The sequence below is a fragment of the Thermobia domestica genome, chromosome 3 (genome assembly GCF_964235325.1).
Source record: "Thermobia domestica chromosome 3, izTheDome1.hap1.1, whole genome shotgun sequence".
NCBI classification, from domain to species: Eukaryota; Metazoa; Arthropoda; class Insecta; order Zygentoma; family Lepismatidae; genus Thermobia; species Thermobia domestica.
This window is the reverse complement of record NC_137456.1, coordinates 311,250,833-311,273,896: the sequence shown is the minus strand read 5'-3', so window position 1 is coordinate 311,273,896 and position 23,064 is coordinate 311,250,833. Positions and strand designations below refer to the sequence as shown.

The 23,064-nt window shown below is 36.1% G+C and overlaps 1 protein-coding gene across 5 annotated transcripts in view; it reads left to right on the top strand.

Moving 5' to 3' along the window:
• Nucleotides 1-23,064, top strand: part of Trpgamma (Transient receptor potential cation channel gamma) — a 1,754,629-nt gene that overhangs the window by 1,326,453 nt on the left and 405,112 nt on the right. For all 5 annotated transcript variants that reach the window (XM_081752586.1, XM_081752588.1, XM_081752585.1 and 2 more), the window contains one exon: nucleotides 17,764-18,001. In XM_081752586.1, coding sequence (XP_081608712.1) covers nucleotides 17,764-18,001 — 238 coding nt within the window. The remainder of the gene's footprint in view (nucleotides 1-17,763; nucleotides 18,002-23,064) is intronic.

Sequence of the window (23,064 nt, the reverse complement as noted above, 5' to 3'; positions counted from 1 at the left end):
TATCAAGAACGATGAAACCTTGGAGAAATAGGCAGAAGAGTGTATAACTTAAAATACCGGACAGAAATGACGCATATAAAACCTACAGAAAGATATATACACTTCTTGACCGTAAATGACCCTTACAAGACTTATTTACATAAAGTAGGAAAAATGGAATCTTTCAGTTTAACGTCCTACGATTATGTCGTTTAAGCTAAGAGTTGTTGTTGTTGATTTTAGGTTAGCGTCCCTTTCAGCAGCGAGGCTATATGAGACGTGGACCTACTGATTAACGTGGAATCCGAACCACATGAGCTCCCGCCGGGAATTGAACCCGGGTCTTGCACGCCAAAGGCGCGTACGCTAACCGCTTAGCCACAAGGGAGCTCTTTAAGCTAAGAGAGATGTGGATGATTAAGGCAAGTGAATTATGATCGAATACTTGGTGGAATGACAATGTGGGAGGATACAGAGGTACCCGGGAAAAATCCACGGGCACGATTTTGTCCACCACAAACTCCCTTGGCCGGAGATTGAACCAGGGGTTCCACTCACCAGCGGTAAGCGCTCTACCACTGAGCAACCGCGCCTACCTTACAAAATAAAAATAACACCAAGGATGTTATAAATAGAGGATCTGCCCATATGTATCTTGATCCTATTAAATCGATGAAGGCAAGAAACAACCAAGCATCGGCACGTCTGATTGGCTACTCTCGTTTCTGCCATTGTCTGATTCGATACTTTCGTTTCCGCCATGATTGTTGGCTCAAAACATTGCAATCCTATTGGGCGGAATGGGCAGAGTAGGGGTGGCGAAACTGTGACGTATGGCTTCAAGATTTTGTTGTAAGGGCATATCCTCTATTTTATAAGATCCTTGGTTAACACAGAGTGTGAATGCTGAGAAGAAGCAACTTTGGAGCACGTTGTATTTAAATATACACGGATTTTAAAAGTGGAAGATTTTTTTTAAAAAAAACTAGAACACAAATTGTTCTGGATGAAGAACATTTTAGCAGCCTAAATAAATTAACAGCAGAAAGAGGTAAAATACCACAAACCTCTTTACATTAAACGAGAACGAACACAAACACCCGTTAGCAACATTGAACACGTAAAGCATGAATAGAAAGTGAAGTGAGCGTTGAACGAATGCGTAATGTGAGCCTGTAGGTGAAAAACCGCGAGAAAAACCAAGAAAGCAGAAAAATGCAAACATACAAATTACAGAAATACGTTACTTCTGGAAAGTCGAAATAACGGGAAAAATAAACCAAGAGAAATAAATAGGTGAAGTGTGCTTGGGTGGAAAACAAAAACCATCCACTGGACGCAACTTCTGGAAGTCCCCAATGGCAGAGCTCGTCTCTTTGCTTACGGAAGTGTGTGAAGCAAGATTCCTCGTGCAAACAAAATAAAAGCCTACGCATACAGGTGAATAACCTAACATTTGATTAGGTGTACAGGGAAGTGTAGAATGAAAGGAGAATTTATATTTATATATATATATATATATATATATATATATATATATATATATATATATATATATATATATATATATATATATATCTAGTAACGTAGGTGAAAAACCCAAAACCCAGATGAAAAGCCACAAATTCATCCAAATGTTATGAACTGGAAAATGAAGCGTTCTAAACTAAAAATTAAATATTTAAGAAATTATAGAAGTAAAATAACCAGATCACACAAGAAACAAACTTTCTTTTAAAAAACACTACATTGTAAAAAATAATTTCTTAAATGTGAGAGCTAGATAAAGAAATTATAACTGACTTTCAAGTGATGAAGAACGATCCAAATTTACGTTATTTTTTATAGTTACTAAACTTTCAAATGTTAGGAATGTTCTAACAAAGAAACGTTAAGTTAATACCTTTACAGTACAAACACTAACTATCGAGTAAGAATTCTGATTTGATTTGATTTTTTAGTTTAGAGTCACGTTTAGCAGTATGGCTGTATGAAACCTGGGCATACAGTTAACGTGGGATCCGAATCACGCCGGGAATCGAACTCGGATCTCCCACGCCAAAGGCGCGTACGCTAATCACTTAGCCAGGAGGAAGCTCAGGAATAACTGTGGTTTCATTAAGAAAAAATATTGTAAAAAAAAAAAAAACAAATCTTCTCTGCAAAGTTATGCAGAAGACTGGCTATATGAAATTCAAGCTAAACATTTCAATTTCACGTCCCAGGAGTATGTCTTTTAAGCTAAAGGAGCCGGATAATTAGAGAAAGTGAATAATAATGGAAGAATTAGTGGAATGAGAGTGTGGGAGAATACGGGGTGTGTTTAGAAAACCCACGGACACGATGTTGTCCACCACAAAGTTCATTTGGCGGGGGCTGGGATCGAACACGGAACCCTAAGTACCAGAGGTGAACGCTCTACCACTGAGCCACCGCGGCCCCAGGAGGGCAACTGAGTCACCGTGCGCTACTGGAAATAAATATAGATGGATGAGAATATTATTATTATTGAAGTTTGTGAATTCAATGCTGTAACTGAAATCGCAGAAACGGGCAGACGAAACCGGATATAAGACCAACGAGCGGGAAAGTGGTGATCGTGTAGCATGCAAGGTTTACGAAAGCGGTTAGCAAGGTTGGAAACGTCTGCCCTATTCGTGCCAGAAATTGTTCACATACTACTTACGCTTTCTATTTCAGATCCCCATAGATCCAAAATGCATTTTGGCTTAACATCGTAAAATGAAATTCACTTTCTTCTTGACTGCTCGAAGATAATACATAACAGCTTCAAAAGCCTATATGTATTGAAATATTATGCGTTCGTTCTGTAGGGATTCCATAAGGAAGTCTCACCTAATTTACTAGTGCCAACAGCCAAACGACAACTAAATTATCTCTTACAATTACAGTACATGTACTGGTGGGAGCAGAGTCTATTTTTACTGGCAGTGTGAAAAGACATGAGACAAAGTATGGGGAGGTTTGGAACAAGAAAACAACATTCAGCTGTGCGTCTAGACTGGGTTTCTTATAAATTACCCTTAGGAATGGTGTGTTCCTCACGTTTCTCGAGTGGTAAATAACATTTGACTAACGAAGGCTTCTTGTTATTTTTCCTTTAAAACTCAAAACAAGCTTAGGAATGGCTTTCTGTCGTATAGCTATCGAAGTTGAGGATTTCGTGGATGCGTTAAGTGCTCTGTGGTCTTAAGTGACTTTCGAAGGATTTTTGTGGTTTGGATCTTAATGTGTTTCCTTAATAGGGGATGCTTGGAGCTTGAAGGCAAGTTGTGTGTTTTTATTTCAGTATTGCTTTTGGCATTTTGTAAGCAAACCAATCACACTGAACGAAGGCAGCAGCCTTAGAGTGTTAATATCGCTTTATTCGTTTCTTTTAAATGTGCTTAATTTGCTCTTACATGTGCAAAATGGCACTTGACTTTTTAGGGTCGAAGTATGTTACTCCACAAAATGAAATGAAATGAAATATTTCAGTTTAACATCCCACAATTATGCCCTTTGGGCTAAGGGAGACAGATGATTAAGGCAAGTGAATGGTGATGGAAGAAGTGGTGGAATGAGAAAGTGGGAGGATACGAGAGTATCCCGATAAAACCCACAGACACGATGTTGTTCAACCACAAACTTACTTGGCCCGGTATCGAACCAAGAACCCGACGCACCAGACGTAAGCGTTCTACCACTGAGCCACCGTGCCTCCTGTGACTTCATAAAGAATTTTTAGCTCCTTTGTGGCTAAGCGGTTAGCATATACGCCTTTGGTGTGAGAGACCTGGGATCGATTCCGGGCGGTCATGCTGTTCGGATCTAACGTAGGAGCAAGCCTCGCTGTTCAAAAGGACGCTAAAATTAAAATTAAATTAAAAATCAATCTAAATTTGTTCTTACAACATATTTTATAATCGGTAAGGTAGTACTAAATTATAAAATGAAACAATATTGTAATTCTACATCCCACGACTTATATTCTGCATATTGAAATGTTTTATGGGTAGAGTCAATAATGGATCTAGATTTAACCCTTCACCAATTTTATTATAAAATTAATTCCTTTGTGTCTACAAAAGTTCTTATAACAAAGTCTCTATAATGACCAAGGTTTGAAGGTTATAATCTTCTGTACGGGTAATCCCTTCGCTTCATAGCAGCCTCCAGGGTTATTTAAGAATGCGGTTCTGGGAGACCTCAGGTAATAGCAATCGTCACGAGGTACGGTAATGTTTAAGGTGAACCCCTTCGCTTCATAGCAGCCTCCAAGGTTTAGTTGTGGTTAGGAGAACCCCTTCGTTTCATAGCAACCTCCAGGGTTTTAGGATAGGTTGCGATCAGTGGTCGACTGATGCCAGGTCCCTCCGTGGTCCCTCTTTTATTTGTCCTCTTCGGGTGGCTCGTCCTCCTTCGGATCCTTTCGTGTGGTCCGTGTCCTTTCTGTCTCCTTCGTGTCTTCCTCTCTGGTCTATCGTCTGCTTTTGTAAATAATGGCACGTGTTGTTATACATGTGCTTTGTTGTGATGTGGGGATCCTTAAAATATTAAAGGAGGTGAATACCACGAGAAAGTCCACGGACACAATGTTGTGCACCACAAACTCATATGACTTGGTATCGAACCTAGGAACTTCGAATTAGACGTGAGTGCACTATCAGTTTTTTCCCTCGGTAATTTGAATTTCCTTTTCATCCTTTTTATTCCTGATTCCATCTTGTACCTCCTTTTATTCTTTTCCTTGTCAAATGTGTTTCCGAAATTTTTTTTGTCATTGCGTCACTCGAGTACTCTTCACTTTTCACCTTGCTCAATGTCGATAGGAAGACACGAGGGCAGTTAAAACGCTCATGCTCTCTAGGGACATAATGTTATGCACCACAAATTCACATGTTCCGAGATCGAACCAAGGACCTTCGAGTCAGAGGCGAGCTCACTATTAGTTTTCTCTCAGTATTTTATTTTTCTTCTTATTCTTTTTTTTCTTGTTGGGATGTATGGAATGAGGCTGAATGGCCATGGACTGATCATTAACTTAATTTCTCAATAATATACGCATTGAAATTTGATTGAGAGAGGGGACTTAAACATTTGGTATTGGTTTTCCGTGCTTGACATTGTGCAATTTCAATTGTGTCTGAAAAGTTAGGCCCTTTGTGTTTAATTCCTCTATCTATTGCGAATTATCAACAAGCATTATCTGGAAGTACCTCTATAAGTGGTAGCGATGCTTGTTGCTTACCTTGGGATGATGTATAAGTATCAAATCGGCAAACCCTCGCAAAATGATCTGTCCGATGGCACCTTGAGCATTGCTTTACTCAAACAGGACAATTACCTGCCTGTTACTTAGTTCCGTGTCAGACGTAGTCTCCGAATCCAGTCAACATTCACACAGCATACACTTTATTCATTAGCAATATTTTTTCACTATTCCACACTAAATTATCATCAGCAGCAATAATTAAGTCACTAATAATTAACATGACATCATTGAGAAATAGTGTCATACCTTAAATATATAACCCAATTATACCGTTAATCCTAATCCATCATCATTTGCTTCCAATTCTGAATTCATTATTTGCACAGCGTAAAAACCTAGCAACACAATATTATGATATAGACGTGTGTCATTATTCAATAACAATACAAGTCTGTTGCCATCTAGCGTCATTCCATACCTTCCAACACTTCCTGACGGTTGTTCTGTTTAAAACAAAACGTTTAAAACAAATGATTAAAACTTGTTTTAAACAATTCATTTTGTTTAAAACAAATTTTGTATACGTTTTAAACATTTTGTTTTAAACACGTGTATTTTTAAGACTTGTTTTAAACATATGTATATTTTTATTTTATTTTTATTTTTGTTAAAAAATCTCCCAGAGAAAGAAAATGGTCAAAATTGGCTTCCAATTCAGAAGACTATTTTCTTCAAATGTAAATGTGCCTGATCTACAATTTATTTTGTGTCTTTTACCCCCTTATTTTTAAACGTTTATTGTATTGTTGAAATGCTTATCAGTTAACTTGCGAGAATGTGTCGTAGTCGAAGGTATTACTTGTAGAACCGATATCAAAAAATAAACAAAATAATTTTAATGGAAACAAATTTTGTGTTGTATTCAGAAAACAAACAAAAGGTTATTTGCTAAATTGCGGTCTTTTAATATCAAATTTTGAGGGTTAAGGCACGAGACGTCGGAATTTGCTGTATAGATTTTGACTGCTATCCGACGTAAAATTTGAAATTAGTGATTCGGATTCCACTTTAAGCAAAAAATTCCTGTGTCATATAGCCTTGCTACTGATGCAAAACTGTAATCAATCAAACTAAACAAACTAATTTTATGCGTTTCGAACAAACTTCGGTTGCAGGATAAATTTGGCTCCAACTCAGTTTTTATAAGATATTTTTAGATATGGGGCGTTCAGAGCACAAGGAATCCGAGTCCATTTACAGAAAGGTTCAGTTTTGTTCAGCAACTTCGTAGCCAAAGGTACGAAATAAATGAAACAAAAACCACGTGAAAGGGTGTGGATTGGAGTTTGATAGGCCAACCGCTAAACAAGGGCGTTGATGGAATGGGGCAGGAGAGTTAATTTCCTCCTCCTTGCTCATATATTTAAAATATTAATATTATATTGTGTACGCTGCAGCGTTGTAATGATTAAGAAATCAAGCTCCGAATGCCATAGTCAATTATGCATAATTATGTTAAATAAATGCAAGATGTGTCCGAAAGAATACACCAACATAAAACGTCATATTTTTACAAACACGAATCCGAGATGAAAGAAAGAAAACCTACATGACAAGATGCAATCTAGAATTTTATATAATTGCCACTAGAGAGGGGCGTTCGTTTAGAGGTCATCCACTCCTTACCCTGAATTTCAGATTTTGGGGACAGTAATGCAGATTTAAAATCCTTTTGCTGAGCAAAGTCTAACATAAAAAATTGAAGTCCTTACAACCGAATAAATGCGGAATTTATCAGTTATAATCTATTTCCATTGGCCGTAAGAAGCTTTAGAGCTATATTACTCTCTTGAATATTTTTTGGCCCAAGAATTCCAGGATTCCAAGGTGGCTCTACTTTTGAGTTTCGGCCCTACTTAAAATTCTGGAAATTGGGCCTAAGCAACTTTCCAGTTTTAAACATCTGTATGTTCTCCATATTTATTCGGTGTAAGGACCTCAAGCTTGCCCTGTTAGATTTTGCTTATCAAAAAATTTCTAATACTGTCTTACTGCTTCTAAAATCTGAAATCCAGAGTGGGGATGGGAGCGATTGCCCTCCTGTCACATTGACGCCCCTGTCGAGCGGCTGTCATGTCTTCCCTTTGTTTGCAAAGTGTCGTATCTCAGTTTTTCTCATTTTTCAGGAGAGCGATTTGAAATTTTGCACCTATATTACTTTTCCGTTACGCCCGTGTTTACCAACAAATATTTAACAATTTTCGACACAAAATAGCCGAAAGTATATTCTTTAATACCACATGTTCAAATTATATAATATTGTAATATTAAGTCATAAAAAATATGTTATTTGAGATATGTCACTTTGCAAAAAAAAAAAAAAAAAAAAAAAGTTTGTTTTAAGAATGAGGTACATCACTGTGCATAGTTGTGGGAAAATAAGAATAATGCCAATTTGAAGTTGGAAAACTGTAAATTTGTCCATTTGTGTATATCTAAGTTGCTGTATTCATCTTTGATATGAGTAAGTTATAAAAAATAGTAAACAAACGATAGAACTTAAAAGTTTTATTTCTTTAATTAATTAATTAAACATGTTTATGAAATTAATAGTAAAAAAACCAAATGATAAGGCTTATGACCTTTCACCGTAAAAGGAAACCATGTGGTATGAAATGAAAACTACAAATAATACTATTAAGTGAATATGAAGCTGTATGAAAGAAAAATAAAATTCAAGACAGCGTCTAAACAATGAAATTAAAAATAAGTGATCGTATCCAAACTAGAGTATACTAGTTTTCGTTTAAGTAAACATGAATATGAGTATAACTTAAATGAGTACAGTTAATAGCACTTCCATACAATACTGAAAATTACTGAACTAATTGGCAGAACATAAAGTAATTGGCAGAAAACAGTAATGAAGTTAAGTAAACTATAAAAAGAAAGAAACTTGTTTTTGTTTGAAACCGAGCTAACGGTCGAGGTGCAAGTAAAATTGATGGTGCTCATATATGTGTATGACAGTGGTAGGTCCGTTGCACAGAGATATTAAGTCTGTGTATTTGTCTTGGGCGACTATCAGCTTTCGCAGGTTAAGCTTCCCGACCTTATAATCTTTTACGCTCTTCTTGAGGCGCTTGAGTTGGAGTTCCTTGTAGTCTATACATTATTCGGCGTAAGCTCTAAACTGCGATAAACAAAGCCACGTGAAACTAAATCTCACTGATTTGCTGTTGTCCTATCGACGCTTGTACTCCTCCGCAAAATAGTTCATTTGATTGCATTATTACTTTTACTATGAAGCTTCATATAAAACTGCTACATTATAAATGACAAAAATATAATACGGATTATCTAATAATACTTCAATCGAGTGTGGCTAATGAAACAATGGAAATAAACACTACGCATGCGCAGTAATTATGGCGCCAACTCAACTGTGGACGAGTGTTCTGCTTTTAAAGTCTGAAAGATGACTGGCATGAATCCCGGTTCCGCGAGTGTTGTGGTGAAACACCAACAAGGCAAACCTTTACTCACTAAACAACAATTGTTTACGAGCGAAATTCATTTTTTTTTTATCTTTCGAGTTTCTTTTCTTTCTTTTTTGCTGCCGCTGTAAGTATCTGGACAACACGAGACAGTATTGTCAAAATGGACGTGTATAATTTGCTCCTCCCCGTGGGGAGTGGGAGTGATACATCAGTAGCCAATCGTATTTGTGACAAGCGGAAGGATACAAATATTTTGTTTATCGGAGTTTAGAGCTTACGCCGAATGATGTATAATTGTAGGTGGCTAGTTTTGTAGAAAATAGTTGTCGGGAGTGACGTATCTTGTGCCTTGGGCAAACGGAGCTTGTACCACGGGCGCCGGATTGGGAGGGCACAAAACTGATCAAATAAATATTTATTTTCACTATAAGGCATTGGAAGGAGTTTTAGAAAAGCAAGGAAGGAATTTTAGGATCATATCCACAGAGCAGAAATTAGCTTCAAAGCTATCTTTTGAGGACATTATAAAAACTTTTGCAGTCAAAAGAGCCCGTAAAGATAAATTTTAGTTCCAGCTTTTCTCTTTTTACATTTAACTTACATCTATTTAAGAAATTTGTAAAATGCCCTAGTGTAATATTTGACACAACAGCTTGACTGTTTGTTATAATTAAATATTATATTCTAAAGCAACAGACTGTTGATTCATTCTACACATATGCACATCCCGATATAATTCCAAAACCACTGTGATTTGCAGTTATTATGATAAGACTATAAGAATATGTCAAGCATTCTACTCTCAGATTATTTGGCAATCAAATACTAATTAGTTTGCTGTTTTATCTTGTACTAAAAATTAAATTATGTACTGCAATTTTGAAATCAGGCTTTACCACTTAATTACTGTGTGGTGCCAATATCATACGTAGTCGAGGAGCGTTTTGGTTCGGTTGATCAGACGAAGTTCTTGTCCCGGGCGGTAACTAGCCTAGTTGCGTCGCTGGTTGTCGGTGACCTCTTCAAAACTCTTATTTTCATCATGTTCTTCCAGTTTACGTCTTTTGCATTACTTCCATCTGATTCTAGAATTTGTAGAATTCTAAGTTCTTTGGAGAGCAGCTTGAAGTTGATGAAACCAGTATGCTGTAGTTCCACTACCTCAAAAGATTGCGTACTACGAGCCAGCTTGAACACAGGTACTAGTTGTGAAGGTACATAAATATTTCCTGTTTGCTTAAACAACATATTAAAACTAAAAGGTGAACACAAATACAAACACACACACATATATAGAAGGTCGTTTGAGATACGACTCTGTGTGAACAATAAACTTACCTTAATGTTTCTTGCAAACTGTCGTATCTTGAGTTACAGCAGTTCGAGAGAAATTTAATTCTCTACAATTGAAATACGACGAACATCAAACTGTGTATTCTACAGTTATATTTAGGAATTTAGATACGGCTATTAAAGAGAATTATAGAGCTCCTAAAGGGGAATTCGGGACTGATCTGAACTCAAAATGCGATTTTCTTGAGATACGACACTTTGCAAACAAAGGGACGGTATGAAACTATCCCACACCCTTTGGCATGGTTTTAGTTACATTTGTTTTGGACTCTTGACTGCGAAGATATTACGTTTTGGATTAGAATTCATCTGCTGAGCAAAACTGAACTTTATTGAAAATGGATTTGGATCCATTGTGCTCTGAACGCCCCAAATAATTTATTACCTTTTTTCAATAAATTATTGACTCAAAAACAACCAATTACCTATTCTTGGTAAATATTCTTGCTGAATATTTATTTGCAGAAAATATTCTAAAGTTAGCACGACATGAGGTGTGCTTCAAACATTAGTATTCGAAAATTTATTATTTTAAAATAATTTTATTAGCATTAGAGTCCTGAAATAGTAATCAAATTTTGCAGCAAAAGTCACACCCGTATCCACGAAACGCGAGATTAGCCACTAAAGGCATAACTAGAAAACTTTCAAAAGCAGTAACTCCGAAATAACTTACTTTAGAGCTAAAATAACCACACAAACGTATTTCTGGTAAAATTCTAGCCTTAAAACACGTGACTCCTTTTGCATTTGAAATTTCGAATACCAATCAAAGATGTCCGCCATGATGCTTGATAGCACCATCTGATGTGTGAAACCACTTCGAAGTTTCATCATTCTCTCTCAACCCGCTCTCAATACACAAGGATGGCGAGGACTTTTGTTTTGCCATGTATATTGATAGATTGTATGAAATCTCTATAGTAGGTAGATTTTAGTCTGCCTAGAAAGCTTATTACAATCAAGAAAGTACTTACAAAAGTCGCTGGCAAGATGATGTAACAAAAGAGAGTCGTGATATGAAATAGGTTGAGAATTACTAATCTATATTGAACTATTCTGTACCCAACACAGTATAGTCTTAACGAGAATAAAATAAATGAAAAGATCGGTTCCAAGAGCAAAAAAGCTCTTAATAAATACGCTATTACACGATTTTGAAATATGTTTAAAATCATGTTTAAAACTGTTCAAAATGTTTAAAACATGTTTTTTTTTTTTTCGTGTGTGTCTTAAAATGTGTTTAAAACATTTTGAACACCTTTGTTCATGTTTCAAACACATGTTTTATTGTTTTTCGAAAAACAAAACTTTATTTTTTCCAACCCTGTTTTGATCCCACCATGTAACTCATTTTATTATTTTCCTCTCCCAATATGCCTAGTAAATTGTTTGCCCTCGTGTCATTTGGTTACTCTTTACTTTTCACCTTGCCAACGTCGATAGAAACACACGAGAGCAGTTAAAACGCTCATGCTCTCTAAAGAAACTCGAAGCCACAGGGGACCTCCGTTGTGTCTATAGCTTAGCGTATATGCCTTTAGCGCGCATGACTCGGTGGGAGTTCATGTGGTTTGGATTCCATGTTAAGCTGTAGGTTCATGTTTCATATAGCCTCAGTGCTGAAAGGGTTGCTGAAATTTCATACAGCCAAGATACCAACCAATCGAAGCCACATGGAATATTGCCGCGTAATCTCTAACAGAACGTCTTGTAGTAGCCCCGCGTAGCGTAGTCGCTAACGCTCTCGCCTTCGATGCAAACGGACCCGGGTTCTATTTCCGGTAGGGGCTACCACACTTTTTCAGGCCAGCCACCCTGAATGAGGTTTTCCTGGGTTTTTCATCTTCACACCAGGCAAATGCGGGGATGGTACCTAACTTATAGGACCCAGGCCGCTTTCCTTTCTCTTGATAGTGTGCTCGCCGAAGGACGTCATTCCTTAAACGTGACGGGCTAAATGACCATAGATGCCGAAATCCCAGAAACTAAATCCTAAATCCTCCTCCTCAGAACGTCTTGTAATACTCGGCTATGATTAGCAGCAAACAAGGACCTATCGTGTCTCTTAAGACAGTTGGTTGGTTCAGTGCATAAGGCATGTGTCTGTGAGATCTACAGTTCTACTGGAAATTGAGTATGCTATTCTCTTTGAAAGTGACTTAATGAATGTTTCAAGCATCCTCTATATATTCGAATAGTTATGAAAAAATATAAAAACAAACATTATTTCTACATTACCGTTGGATTTCTGGTAACGGAACTTTATAATGTTAGGTTGTTTTCTTACTAAGTTCAAAATTCCACATTTTTATCTGTTCTTCCTTTTCTTTTTCTTCTTCTCCCGCCCTCTCTTTCTCTCTTTCTCTCTCTTTCTTTCTTGCTCATTTCTGAACCTTTGTGTAATGTACATCCATTGGTTTCATTTTTTCATTGTGTGTGTTTCAGTTTCTCCCTAAATCAACTTATTAATCTTGTTTCGTATCGGTTTTATTTATTTCATTTCATCGGTACTAATGCATGTGTAGATTGAAATTAGAATTGCGTTCATGTTGTTAGCTAATTTTAGTTATGGAGAGAAGAAAGGAGGAGAGAGAGAGGGGATCTCTTTACCAGACACGATTATGGGATAAGAAGGTGTATATTGGGTGGCCTAGCTGCACGACGTTAGGTGTCGCAATTTTTTTGATGCGGAGTGTACATAATGAAATGCAATTTCTAAATATTTTTTTATAATATAATATGAATAATGTTTCGCAAAATCTATTTTCATGTTTTACATTACTAGAAATTAAATTACTAAAATTTTGTACGAAAGTAAAATGCACTTTTTTTCGTCTACACTTCATCTATGAAAAGTTAAAAGCGCAGCTTAAATTTGTGACCTACAAAATTAGACTTTTACATGATTTCGTCATATTTCTGAGTTTGATTATTTTTTAAAATATTTTGTTTCGTTATGCAACATCTGTGGTTATCAAACATTGAAAACTACTAATTATCTACAAACTCAACCACGACTTTATCTTAAATTCAATGTAGTTGACGGGTGCATATGTCATTATGCAAAGTTAACTCTCTAATATAAGAGAACTGGACCGATCATGGTATTTCGTCATTTTGTACGTAGATTTCTTGATTTATATATACCTAGGTATATATAAATTGTACACCTTTCGAGTCCTCGTCTGTAGACGCTAATTGCACTATGAGGCAACGTTGCACATCAAGAACCACAGAGAAGATATACTAATCTAAAAAACAGTTACATCGATTCTTTCCAGATTTCAGTTAAAAGCGACATACGTTGAAACTAGCACCACTTACTACCATAACAATCCATGGAGTTACTTGATGGATTCGTAGAGCAACACTAATGGTTCCAAGTTAATCTGCGACGCTTCCACATAGTGAAATTTTGATTCCCAATAGGGACTGAAGGAGGCCCTGGAAGGTAGGTTATTATATAGGATTTTCGCTTTATTTTGACCTGAAGAATAGTGTTCGATTCCCGGTGGAGACACTTGGTCGAAATAGTGTAAAAGCTTTTTCAGGCTAGTCATCCTGAGTGATGTTTTTCCTGAGTTTGCCTTATTCGCACCAGGCTAATGCCGGGATGGAACCTAACAATGGTTCCAGGGCGGTTTCTTCCTTCCCTTTCATCGGATAGTGTGCTCGCCGAGGGACGTCATCATTAATATACGTGACGAGCTAAATGGCCATAGATGCCGACAGCCCAGAAATTTAATTCCTAATTCCCCTGAAGAATAGTGTTCTGTTGTTCGTGGGAGCTATTTTTACAACACCCGATATAGTATCTATCTACATATGTATATATATGGTCATTTGGGGTAATACCGACAATCTAAGTCGTTAGCAGTACTAGACGGTAGTAATGAATTATTAAAGAAACGAATTATAGCCCACGATTATGTATACTCTTTCAACTACAATACATGTCTTAAAAGCGATATGCGATTGTGGAAGCCCAATTGAAAGGAATCGTGGAGAAATGTCATTAATAATGCTACAACACACGGTACTGTTCGTGAAGTAGTTCATATGCTTTAAACAAACACAGAAACATACGGTATTTGCCTTATGCAGATTTGTTTTAACATATGATTAGCGACATACTAAGGGTTTGACTAAAGCATGATTATCAGAAGTGTATTCAGAGTCTCTAATTAGTTCGTAGTAGTTCAATAAGTTAATAATATGTGACTAATTAATTTAGAACAGAGGATAATCGGGTTTAGCCATGGTTTGCCACAACGAACTTACATTATGAGAATACAAAGGCAATTAATTACCTGTGTTTCTTTCTTTGTTTCCTTTCATCCCATCGGGTGAATCAACTATGAAGCAACTATTAAGTGAAGTACTCTACAATAGCAGAACTGTTTCTTAAAGTGAACAGTAAGAAATGAGTAGAAAATTTCCACTTTTCTGATGAATACATACAACTGATCGATAAACTATCTTTTCTTATAATTACAACATAATCCACCTATTGTCGCTAATATTAATTGACTTCTACTTATTTCCCTCCCCCTTAAATGTATCCCTCAGAAATGAATACGTTAGTTATAATTAGACTTCATAACTATTTAAAAGTTGTGATGTCAAACCACAAAGGAAACATTCCGAAATTTTCATTTTTACAGACTGCGCATGCGCACTTCTAGATTTCCATAATTACCACATTTATTTTTCTCTCTCGAAATATTGGGGCTATAGTGGTTAATCATACCCAAATCAACTTATGTTCATATATGCTGACACAAGAATAACAAATAAAGAAAACAGATGGAAGCACAGCTATTTGTGTGTGACCGATTACTGAAAACATACAGTAGAACATTATTCGTTACTTGGCAGAAGTGCCAAAGATATTTCGCAAAACTTTGCTCATATTAAACGATAAATACCAATGCAAATTCTCTCAGGTAGTCACTAGTTATTTTTGATATGCTCGGAAGGCGATGTCTTTGTGATGAATAGATACACAAGTAACACACTAAAGTGGTAGTCATTTTGTATTATTTCAACGCCTCATTTTATGCTGTGTATATTCTTCTTAGTTCAGATCTAATACGACACTAAGCGCACGACTAACGCTTGATTAACGAATTCTATCTCTGAATACCGCCCTATAAGTTTAGAGATGTAATATACCTTTATTTATAGCTTCAGAATATATTACACGAACCGTCTCCTTTAGCCTAACCGGCATAACCGTGGGACGTAAAACTCAAAAATTTCATTTCATTTCATTACACGAAATGCATGAAACAAGAATTTCTTTTAAAAAGTAATATGCTAAATGTGAGTTAGTGCAGAGAGCACAAACATTTCCCACATCATACAAAGGTATTTGTTCATTTATGTTAATGAGATGTTAATTATAAAAATATGGTGACATTAATATTTAGAATTAACTTCATATGCAGGGAAAAGCAAACGTTCTGCTCAGATTTGTCTGAGATTTCACACTGTTGACACACAAAGAAGGGGTCGTCTCAATGTAGAAAACAATACTCGTGAAACCACTGAAAACATTTAATACATAGCACCCAATCAGCTGAGTTGTGTTTGAGTCGCAAAACCAACCTCGACAGATAGCACAATAATTTTCTTTTCGATTTTCTCATTTTCATTACTGTGTTTCTCAACATTTATATATATCTGCATATTCTTCTGTGTGACATTATCTTTTGATTTTCTGATTGTACTATCTTTATGTGACGAATTAGATAGACGTTGCAAATGTTAAAAGTTTGACACTATCGTCCGTTCGCTTTACATTACCATATCTTATTTTCATGGGTAAACACATACCCGTCTAATATAATTAGCCTTTCTTCTAGTGCTTGGTCATCTTCTTCAGAAAATATTGTATGTATACCATAATGTTTGTTGCAGTTAACTACAAGTAACATGTCACGTAATGCATTCCGAAAAACTACAAAAGCACTTGTAATAGCAGCAAGTGAGACTCCATTCTTTATGGACTCTACGGCTTCTGCCGTTGTGTCCAAATTCCAGGAGCATCTCATGCTTTACCGTGTAAGTTTCGAAGCATGATGCACAGGAGAAACAATGCAGACATTTTGTTACCTTCATATTAATACTAATATAGTATTTTTGATATACACGTTATTAAAATCATCAAAGGAAGGAAAAATCATCTACTGAAGGTGCTCTAAATGTGAGTGTCCTAAGTACTTTGAATATATATATTACCCTTAAATACATTTTATGCAGGTTACAAACACTACATGCTGATGAACCAACTACCTGTGTTTGCACAACTTTCAGCTGTATGCAATCCACCAGGAGTAATAAACAACACTACTTTTACTTCCAAACAAGAACTTAACAAAACAAACTCAAATTTTACAGTGACTCTTGAATTTTCACATATCTCTCACAACTTACCTCATAAATATAAATCTTTCTCTTCAAATTATTCTACTTACCTTTAAATTTTTTCATGTTCACATTCCGAAACCCCATAGTTTCACTCTGTACTGATTACGCCAACACCTTCACTTCTAGACAGAATCGATCTAAGTGTTGTAACCTTAGAAGTGTCGCCATTCCTCAACTATCAGTCTTCCCCTGAACGATCATATATTGTACAATATAAGTTAAAATAAAATCACTATTTGTTTCGCCTCAATCTACTTGATTTTTTTTGTTTCAAATGTCTTTTTTGTCCTCTTGAATTTTAAAAGAGCAGCAACTTATATTTTTTGTTGTCAGTTTTCTTTTATCTTCTTGAATTTTAAGGGAGCGGCTTATATTCAGATATCAAACGTCTTTTTTTTTTCTTGTATCTCCTTGAATTGTAAAAGTGTTTCTTATGTTTGGGATTTGTTTTTCTCTTTTTCCCCTAAATTGTTTTTAAAATGCTTTTTATATCCAACTGTATTCTTTCTTTTATTCTCTTGAATTTACAAAGAAGCGTCTTATATTCTAATCTGGTAAATTTTAAAATTTCCGTGAATTTTTAAAGTGAGTATTGTGTTCGGGTATTATCTTTTCTCTTATTGACTTGAATTTTGAAAATACGTCTTACATTCAAATGTTATCTTTTTTCTTTTATCCTCTTAGAGTTTAAAAATGTAGCTTACTTCCATGACAATATCGTATGTGACTTTTAACTCCGTAATATGAAACCAAATATGATAGTAAATATGTAATATTGTTCTTTGATGTTTTTTCTTTATAAAATTTGTAAATAAAATGAAGTACGAAATAAGTGTGGTAAATAACTTGAGAGACTATTAAAATATTTTATAAAAACTAATAGCTATAAGCACTTTCCTTATGGTATTTTTTTCTGTTTCCTGTGATGAAATAACTCAGAAATTAAGTGCAACGAAGCTTGAATTCTGGCTTGTATATTCCCTGGATACAAAGTTGGCTAAACTTAATTTTAAAGAAAGATAGAATCATCCGTGCAAAAATAAACGAACACTGAAACTTTGTTTGTGAGTTGTTCATATTGCGTGTAGAATGCTAAAACAACACAATCCCACCCACCAGCAAACACGCAAACTTTGAAAGCGTGGGACATCTCTTGTTCTTCTAAGACGAGAATTTATCTACTTTAACCCCTCCAGCAGAAAGTCTTAAAGTGGTTGGCGTTGTTTTAAATTATTCTTGAGAGGGTTGACATACTCATGGGTTTGTATATGTTGATTGCAGGATGTTGCAGCGCGCCCAGGAGACCGGATACATCAACATCAACTGCGTGGATCCTCTGGGACGCTCTGCTCTGCTGATGGCCATCGACAACGAGAACCTGGAAATGGTGGAGCTCCTAATAGAGCATAAGGTTGAGACGAAGGACGCGCTCCTCCACGCCATCTCGGAGGAATTCGTCGAAGCTGTTGAGGTTCTTCTGGACCACGAAGAAACTCTTCACAAACCGGGTGAACCTCACGTAAGTATATTTGTTTTACACGTTTACGTATATTATTTACGTCTCTCACAGCGTAAACAATGCTATTGCAGGCCGGACGAACAGCTCTCGTTGACTAGATATGCGAGAAAAAATAAGAAATAATTTACACTAACTCACACACACACACTACATATAGGCCTATACCGGGTATATCAAAAGTCGTGGTTCAGTTGGTGCATCATTGACTCAGCATTAGAAAGGCTTTGGTTTTGAAACCGAGCCCTCATCCTGATTCAGGTTTCCTTATAGTTTTCAGGTAAACTGACAATGCTTCATTACATAGGGTGTTTAAAGAAACTAACAGATTTCATTTGCTTATAGAATTTCTGGATTAAGTTCAATTTTCATGCGGTTTGTGGCAAATATTTAAGGAAGGATGTGAAGATAACAGGACTGTGTTTACAGTCTTAAATTCATTCTGATAATATTGGCAATGCCTCAAGAAAAACAACAGATATCCATCAGTCCTCCTTACGTGTTAATACCGTGTGATTGATTTTAATTTCCAGCAATAGATTGCAACCTCGCTGACGGAATTTGTTCAAAAGTTTGACAAAATCGATCCCAGACAGAGTCATTATCAACAGAAATGTGGCAACATGCCACACGTCATATAACCTTGATTGAAAGCCTTTTTCTTTCAAAAAATAGGATTATTTCAAAGTGATTGAGCCTCGAGGTTTCCAGGTCTGAATTGTTTCAATGGGAAGTGTCTGAAGGTACCTATGTACAGAGACCCTCAACAACCTTGGAAATGTTGAAGCAGAACATCACAACTGAAATTCAAAATTAGCCAGGAAACATTGTGTGTTCGACTTTGCCTACAGAAACAAGATGAATATTTTCAACAACTTTTCTAAAGGTCAAAAATGTGCCTTCTTTCATTTCATTAATGATAATATAATTTAATAACTTTTATATTTATGCGTGTTACCAGTAACAGTTTAATTCTAATTTCATTCTTCAATTCCGCTTAAAAATTCACAAGTCTGTTTCAGTTGTAAAGTACACTGAAAGATATTTGCTGCTATTCTTAAGACGTGGCTGTGTTACTCAGGATGAATTTAAAGCAGTACAAGTAATCTCTTAAATCTCCCATCCTTCATATTTACATTTCTCCCCTTAAATTTACTATTCTTTCTCTCATATTCATCATTCATCGTTCCAAGTTTCCCATTCTCCTCCACAAATTTACCATACTTCCATCCAAATTTACATTCTTCCTCCAAATTTACCTTCCTATCTACAAGATGAGTATTCTTCCACTTAAATATTACATTTTTGTTCCAAATTTACAATTCTTGTCAACAAATTTAACATTCTCTTTCTCAAATTCACCATCCTTGCCCCTAAACTTACATTTACCCATCAAATTTGCCTTTCTCTCCCGATAATTTATCCTTCTCTCCCTCAAATTTAACATTCATCGTCGCAAATTTACCATTCTCCTTGATAAATTTACTATTCTACTCCACAAATTTACCATTCTCCTCCACAAATTTACCTTTCTCCTCCACAAATTTACTATTCTCCTCCACAAATTTACCTTTCTCCTCCACAAATTTACCATTCTCCTCCACAAATTTACTATTCTCCTCCACAAATTTACCATCTCCTCCTCAAATCTACCACCCTTATCCCCAAATTAAATTCTATCTCCAAATTTTACCTTTTTCCTCCCAAATTTACCATTCTGCATTCCAAATATGTGTTTCTTTCCCCAAAATTTATTATTCTCCAGTTTGATTCTAACATTTTCAATTAAAAATTATGCTCCTAAGTATTCTTATGAGCGTAAACAGTGCCCTAAAAACCGTCTATGAGCACTCCTGTCTTCATGGAAGCTTTTGTTATCTTTACTATTTTAATCAACCTCACACAATGAAGTATGGTAAGAATGAAACATCTCAACGAATGCTGGGTTAATTATGGCAAAACAACATGTTTATAGGCAACCATACTTTCTTTACAGTTATTGTGGTTGCATTACAGCACAGGGATTGTACTGCAACGTTTCAGAACACTTTCATACTACATTATCCTGTCTCTATTGCTTTGGAAGTCGATTAAGGTTTCTCTTTTAAAAAAGAAGTTTTATAATTCTTTTCACATGTATCAATTATTTTATAACCGTTTGTATTTGCTGTTCTTGAAAACAACTCCCGAATTCTCTTCAAACTCCGTCTATTTACTAATTCACCCACTTATCCATATTTTCATTGTATATGTCATTGAATTATTGTACCCATAAATTGTGCCTTATTAGGAACAACTTATCAAAATCAAAGTTGCAAGATACGGACGACAACTTAATTTTCCCACATTTTTATTTCATCCCTAAAATATATGAGGTTGCTCTTTGCAGTCACTAATGTATTAGATTCTAGTTCGTTCTCTTCTTAATGGTTCCTCATAAGCTTATTCAGTACCTTAACGTATTGCTTCCTGGTCAAAGCACGTCATATTCCACGAAATCAAGGGTGCCTTTGTAATTCTAAAAACAGTCATGACTTTCTGCGCTGTTCACCAGCACTTGAACTTCTAAGAACTTGAAGAAGAGCTTTGGCTCCATTCCAAATACTGATTCTTTATGTTAAGATGAGAAGAATACGCTCACATTTGATGCTTTATCCAAAAAAAAAAAAAAAAACACTAGAAAACGCGTCTTCGTCGACTGTAAGCACTCCTAACAGACTAAAGGAGATCTCTACCATTCTTACACTACTGCGCTTACCTGTAAATTAAATGAGTTTCTCAACAAGGGAAAATTTTCTAAAGCAATATGTAGTATTTCAATAGCCGATGCCATTTAATAATAAAGTGTTATTATTTTTGCTACTTCTGTGGTATTGTCCTCACATTACTACGTCCTTTCTGATGTACTGACTTGATTGATTGTTTTGTATTTATGTTCTTTATCAGCGGTGAGGCCGTATGGGACAAGACCTACAATTTAAAAATGTGATTAGAATCACTGTACTGTCTTCAATATTTTCCCACAGCTTGGGACATCGTAGAGTTCCTTCGTGATTACATGGTTAGCGTACGCATCTTTGGTACTGATTGCCATGCTTGATTTCCGGAGGGAGGTTATGTGGTTCCAATCTCACTTGAACCTATAAGTTCACATCTCATAAACCTCGGTGGTGAAAGAAATGATAAACTACGAATGATCCAATTAACTATAGGAACTTCGTGAACTAAAGACACGAACACTAATCACTAGCTCAACGAGGCGGGCATTTGATTTATTAACGTTTCCAGGGGAGTACGGGTCCTCAGTGATAAAGCACTTATCTCTGGTGCATGGGGTCCATGGTTCGATCCCCGACTAAGTAAGTCTATGGTGGACAAGATTATGTCCGTGGGTTTGCTCGGCCCGGTTCCTCCCCATTTTTCATTCCACCAATTCTTCCATCATCATTCACATGCCTAAATCATCCATCTCCCCTGGCCTAACAGGAATAATCGTGGGACGTTAAACTGAAAGATTTCATTTCATTTTTTTAACGTTCCAAAGACTTGCAATTGTAGAGTATTACCTCAATCCTCAGAATCTCAATGATAGAAAATCTCTTTCAATTGAGATAATATGAATTGTTACTGAACTTTGACCTAGGCACATAAGAGCAAAAATATAACTTGGCGTAAAATTACCGAACGTATAGAACTGACCTCTTGAAATAGAATTTCTTGCTGATCATCGTATTGGTTACTACCTCATGGATCATATTTTAAATATTTTACTGGAGACAATACTTAAAAATCAAATTTTTTTATACTTTCAAATTATGTTATGCATAAGTATCGGAAGTGTTATGGAATGGCTATGTCCATCTATCCTTCTGTCTAACTGTCTATATTTATCAGTGCAAGAACTTTGAACACATATAGGTAAGTGTTCTTTTGGAATCAATTCCGGTCTCAAGAACATATTTCATCTTTGTTCGTTAAACCCTATTCAAATCAAGAGAGGTTAAAATTAACTATTTCCGTTTTCAACGTTTTATCGCCTTACAACGGAAACTTTAACAGGTAGTGACAAGTGGTTTTCTGTAATCGATTCAGCGTCCAAGTAATAAGCTCCATCTATTCTGTTATGCCTCTACTCAAACCAGAAGTGGTTGAAATTAACCCTGTCCCATTTCAATATTGATAGTTGCAGAATCAAAACTGTAACATATAGTGATAAGCGGATTTCTGGAATCGATTAAGTGGTCCCAAGAAAACACTGGGCGGTCCAAAAGTGTGAAAACACTCAAATAAGAGGCAGGATTTTAAAAGAATTGCCAAAGTAATACTGTAAGTTTGTAGTACAGTAGAGGAGAAACTTAGAGAATATGATGTTGATGGTCATCCTCTTGAAATCCACCATTTTAATTTCACTATCGTTTTCTTAAAGAGAAACCATATATTGTAATACCTTGTTCTCATCTTAAATATTTTCCGAGATTCAATGCTAGGTTTGTTTTTGCTTTATTACTTACCATAACGTAGGTATGACTGGTTTTTGGTTTTCACAAATCAGTCATGTACCATACATTTCTTCCGATTAAAGGATGTGTTCGATGTGTCGTCCATTTTATTGAATTGTCAGAGTAATTTTCCCCATTTCTCTAAAACCTTGCTCAAAGTGCTTTCAGGTATACTTACATGCGCTTTTGTTATGCGTTCTTTTAGGTGGTCAATCCCAAATTTTAACTGAATACGCAATGGACTTGAGATGTCTACAAAGATAAATCTAGGGGAAGTGAGGTCAGGGAATATGGTGGCTACGCTACAGCACCACGCTTACCGATCCACGAATTGTGAAACTGCATATTCAAATACTCAAGAGCACAATTTCCATGATGAGGAGGGGAACCATCGTATCCTTAGAAGAAAAGAAATGTCCCAGTTTCAGATACGAGAGATGACAAGATATTTTCTTCCAATATTCGACGATACCCGATTGCTTGTATGGTACCATTGATTATCAAAGGGCTCCCAACACGAGCCCCCACATTCCAACCACACCATCTCCTTTTCTGGAATGCCAGTAG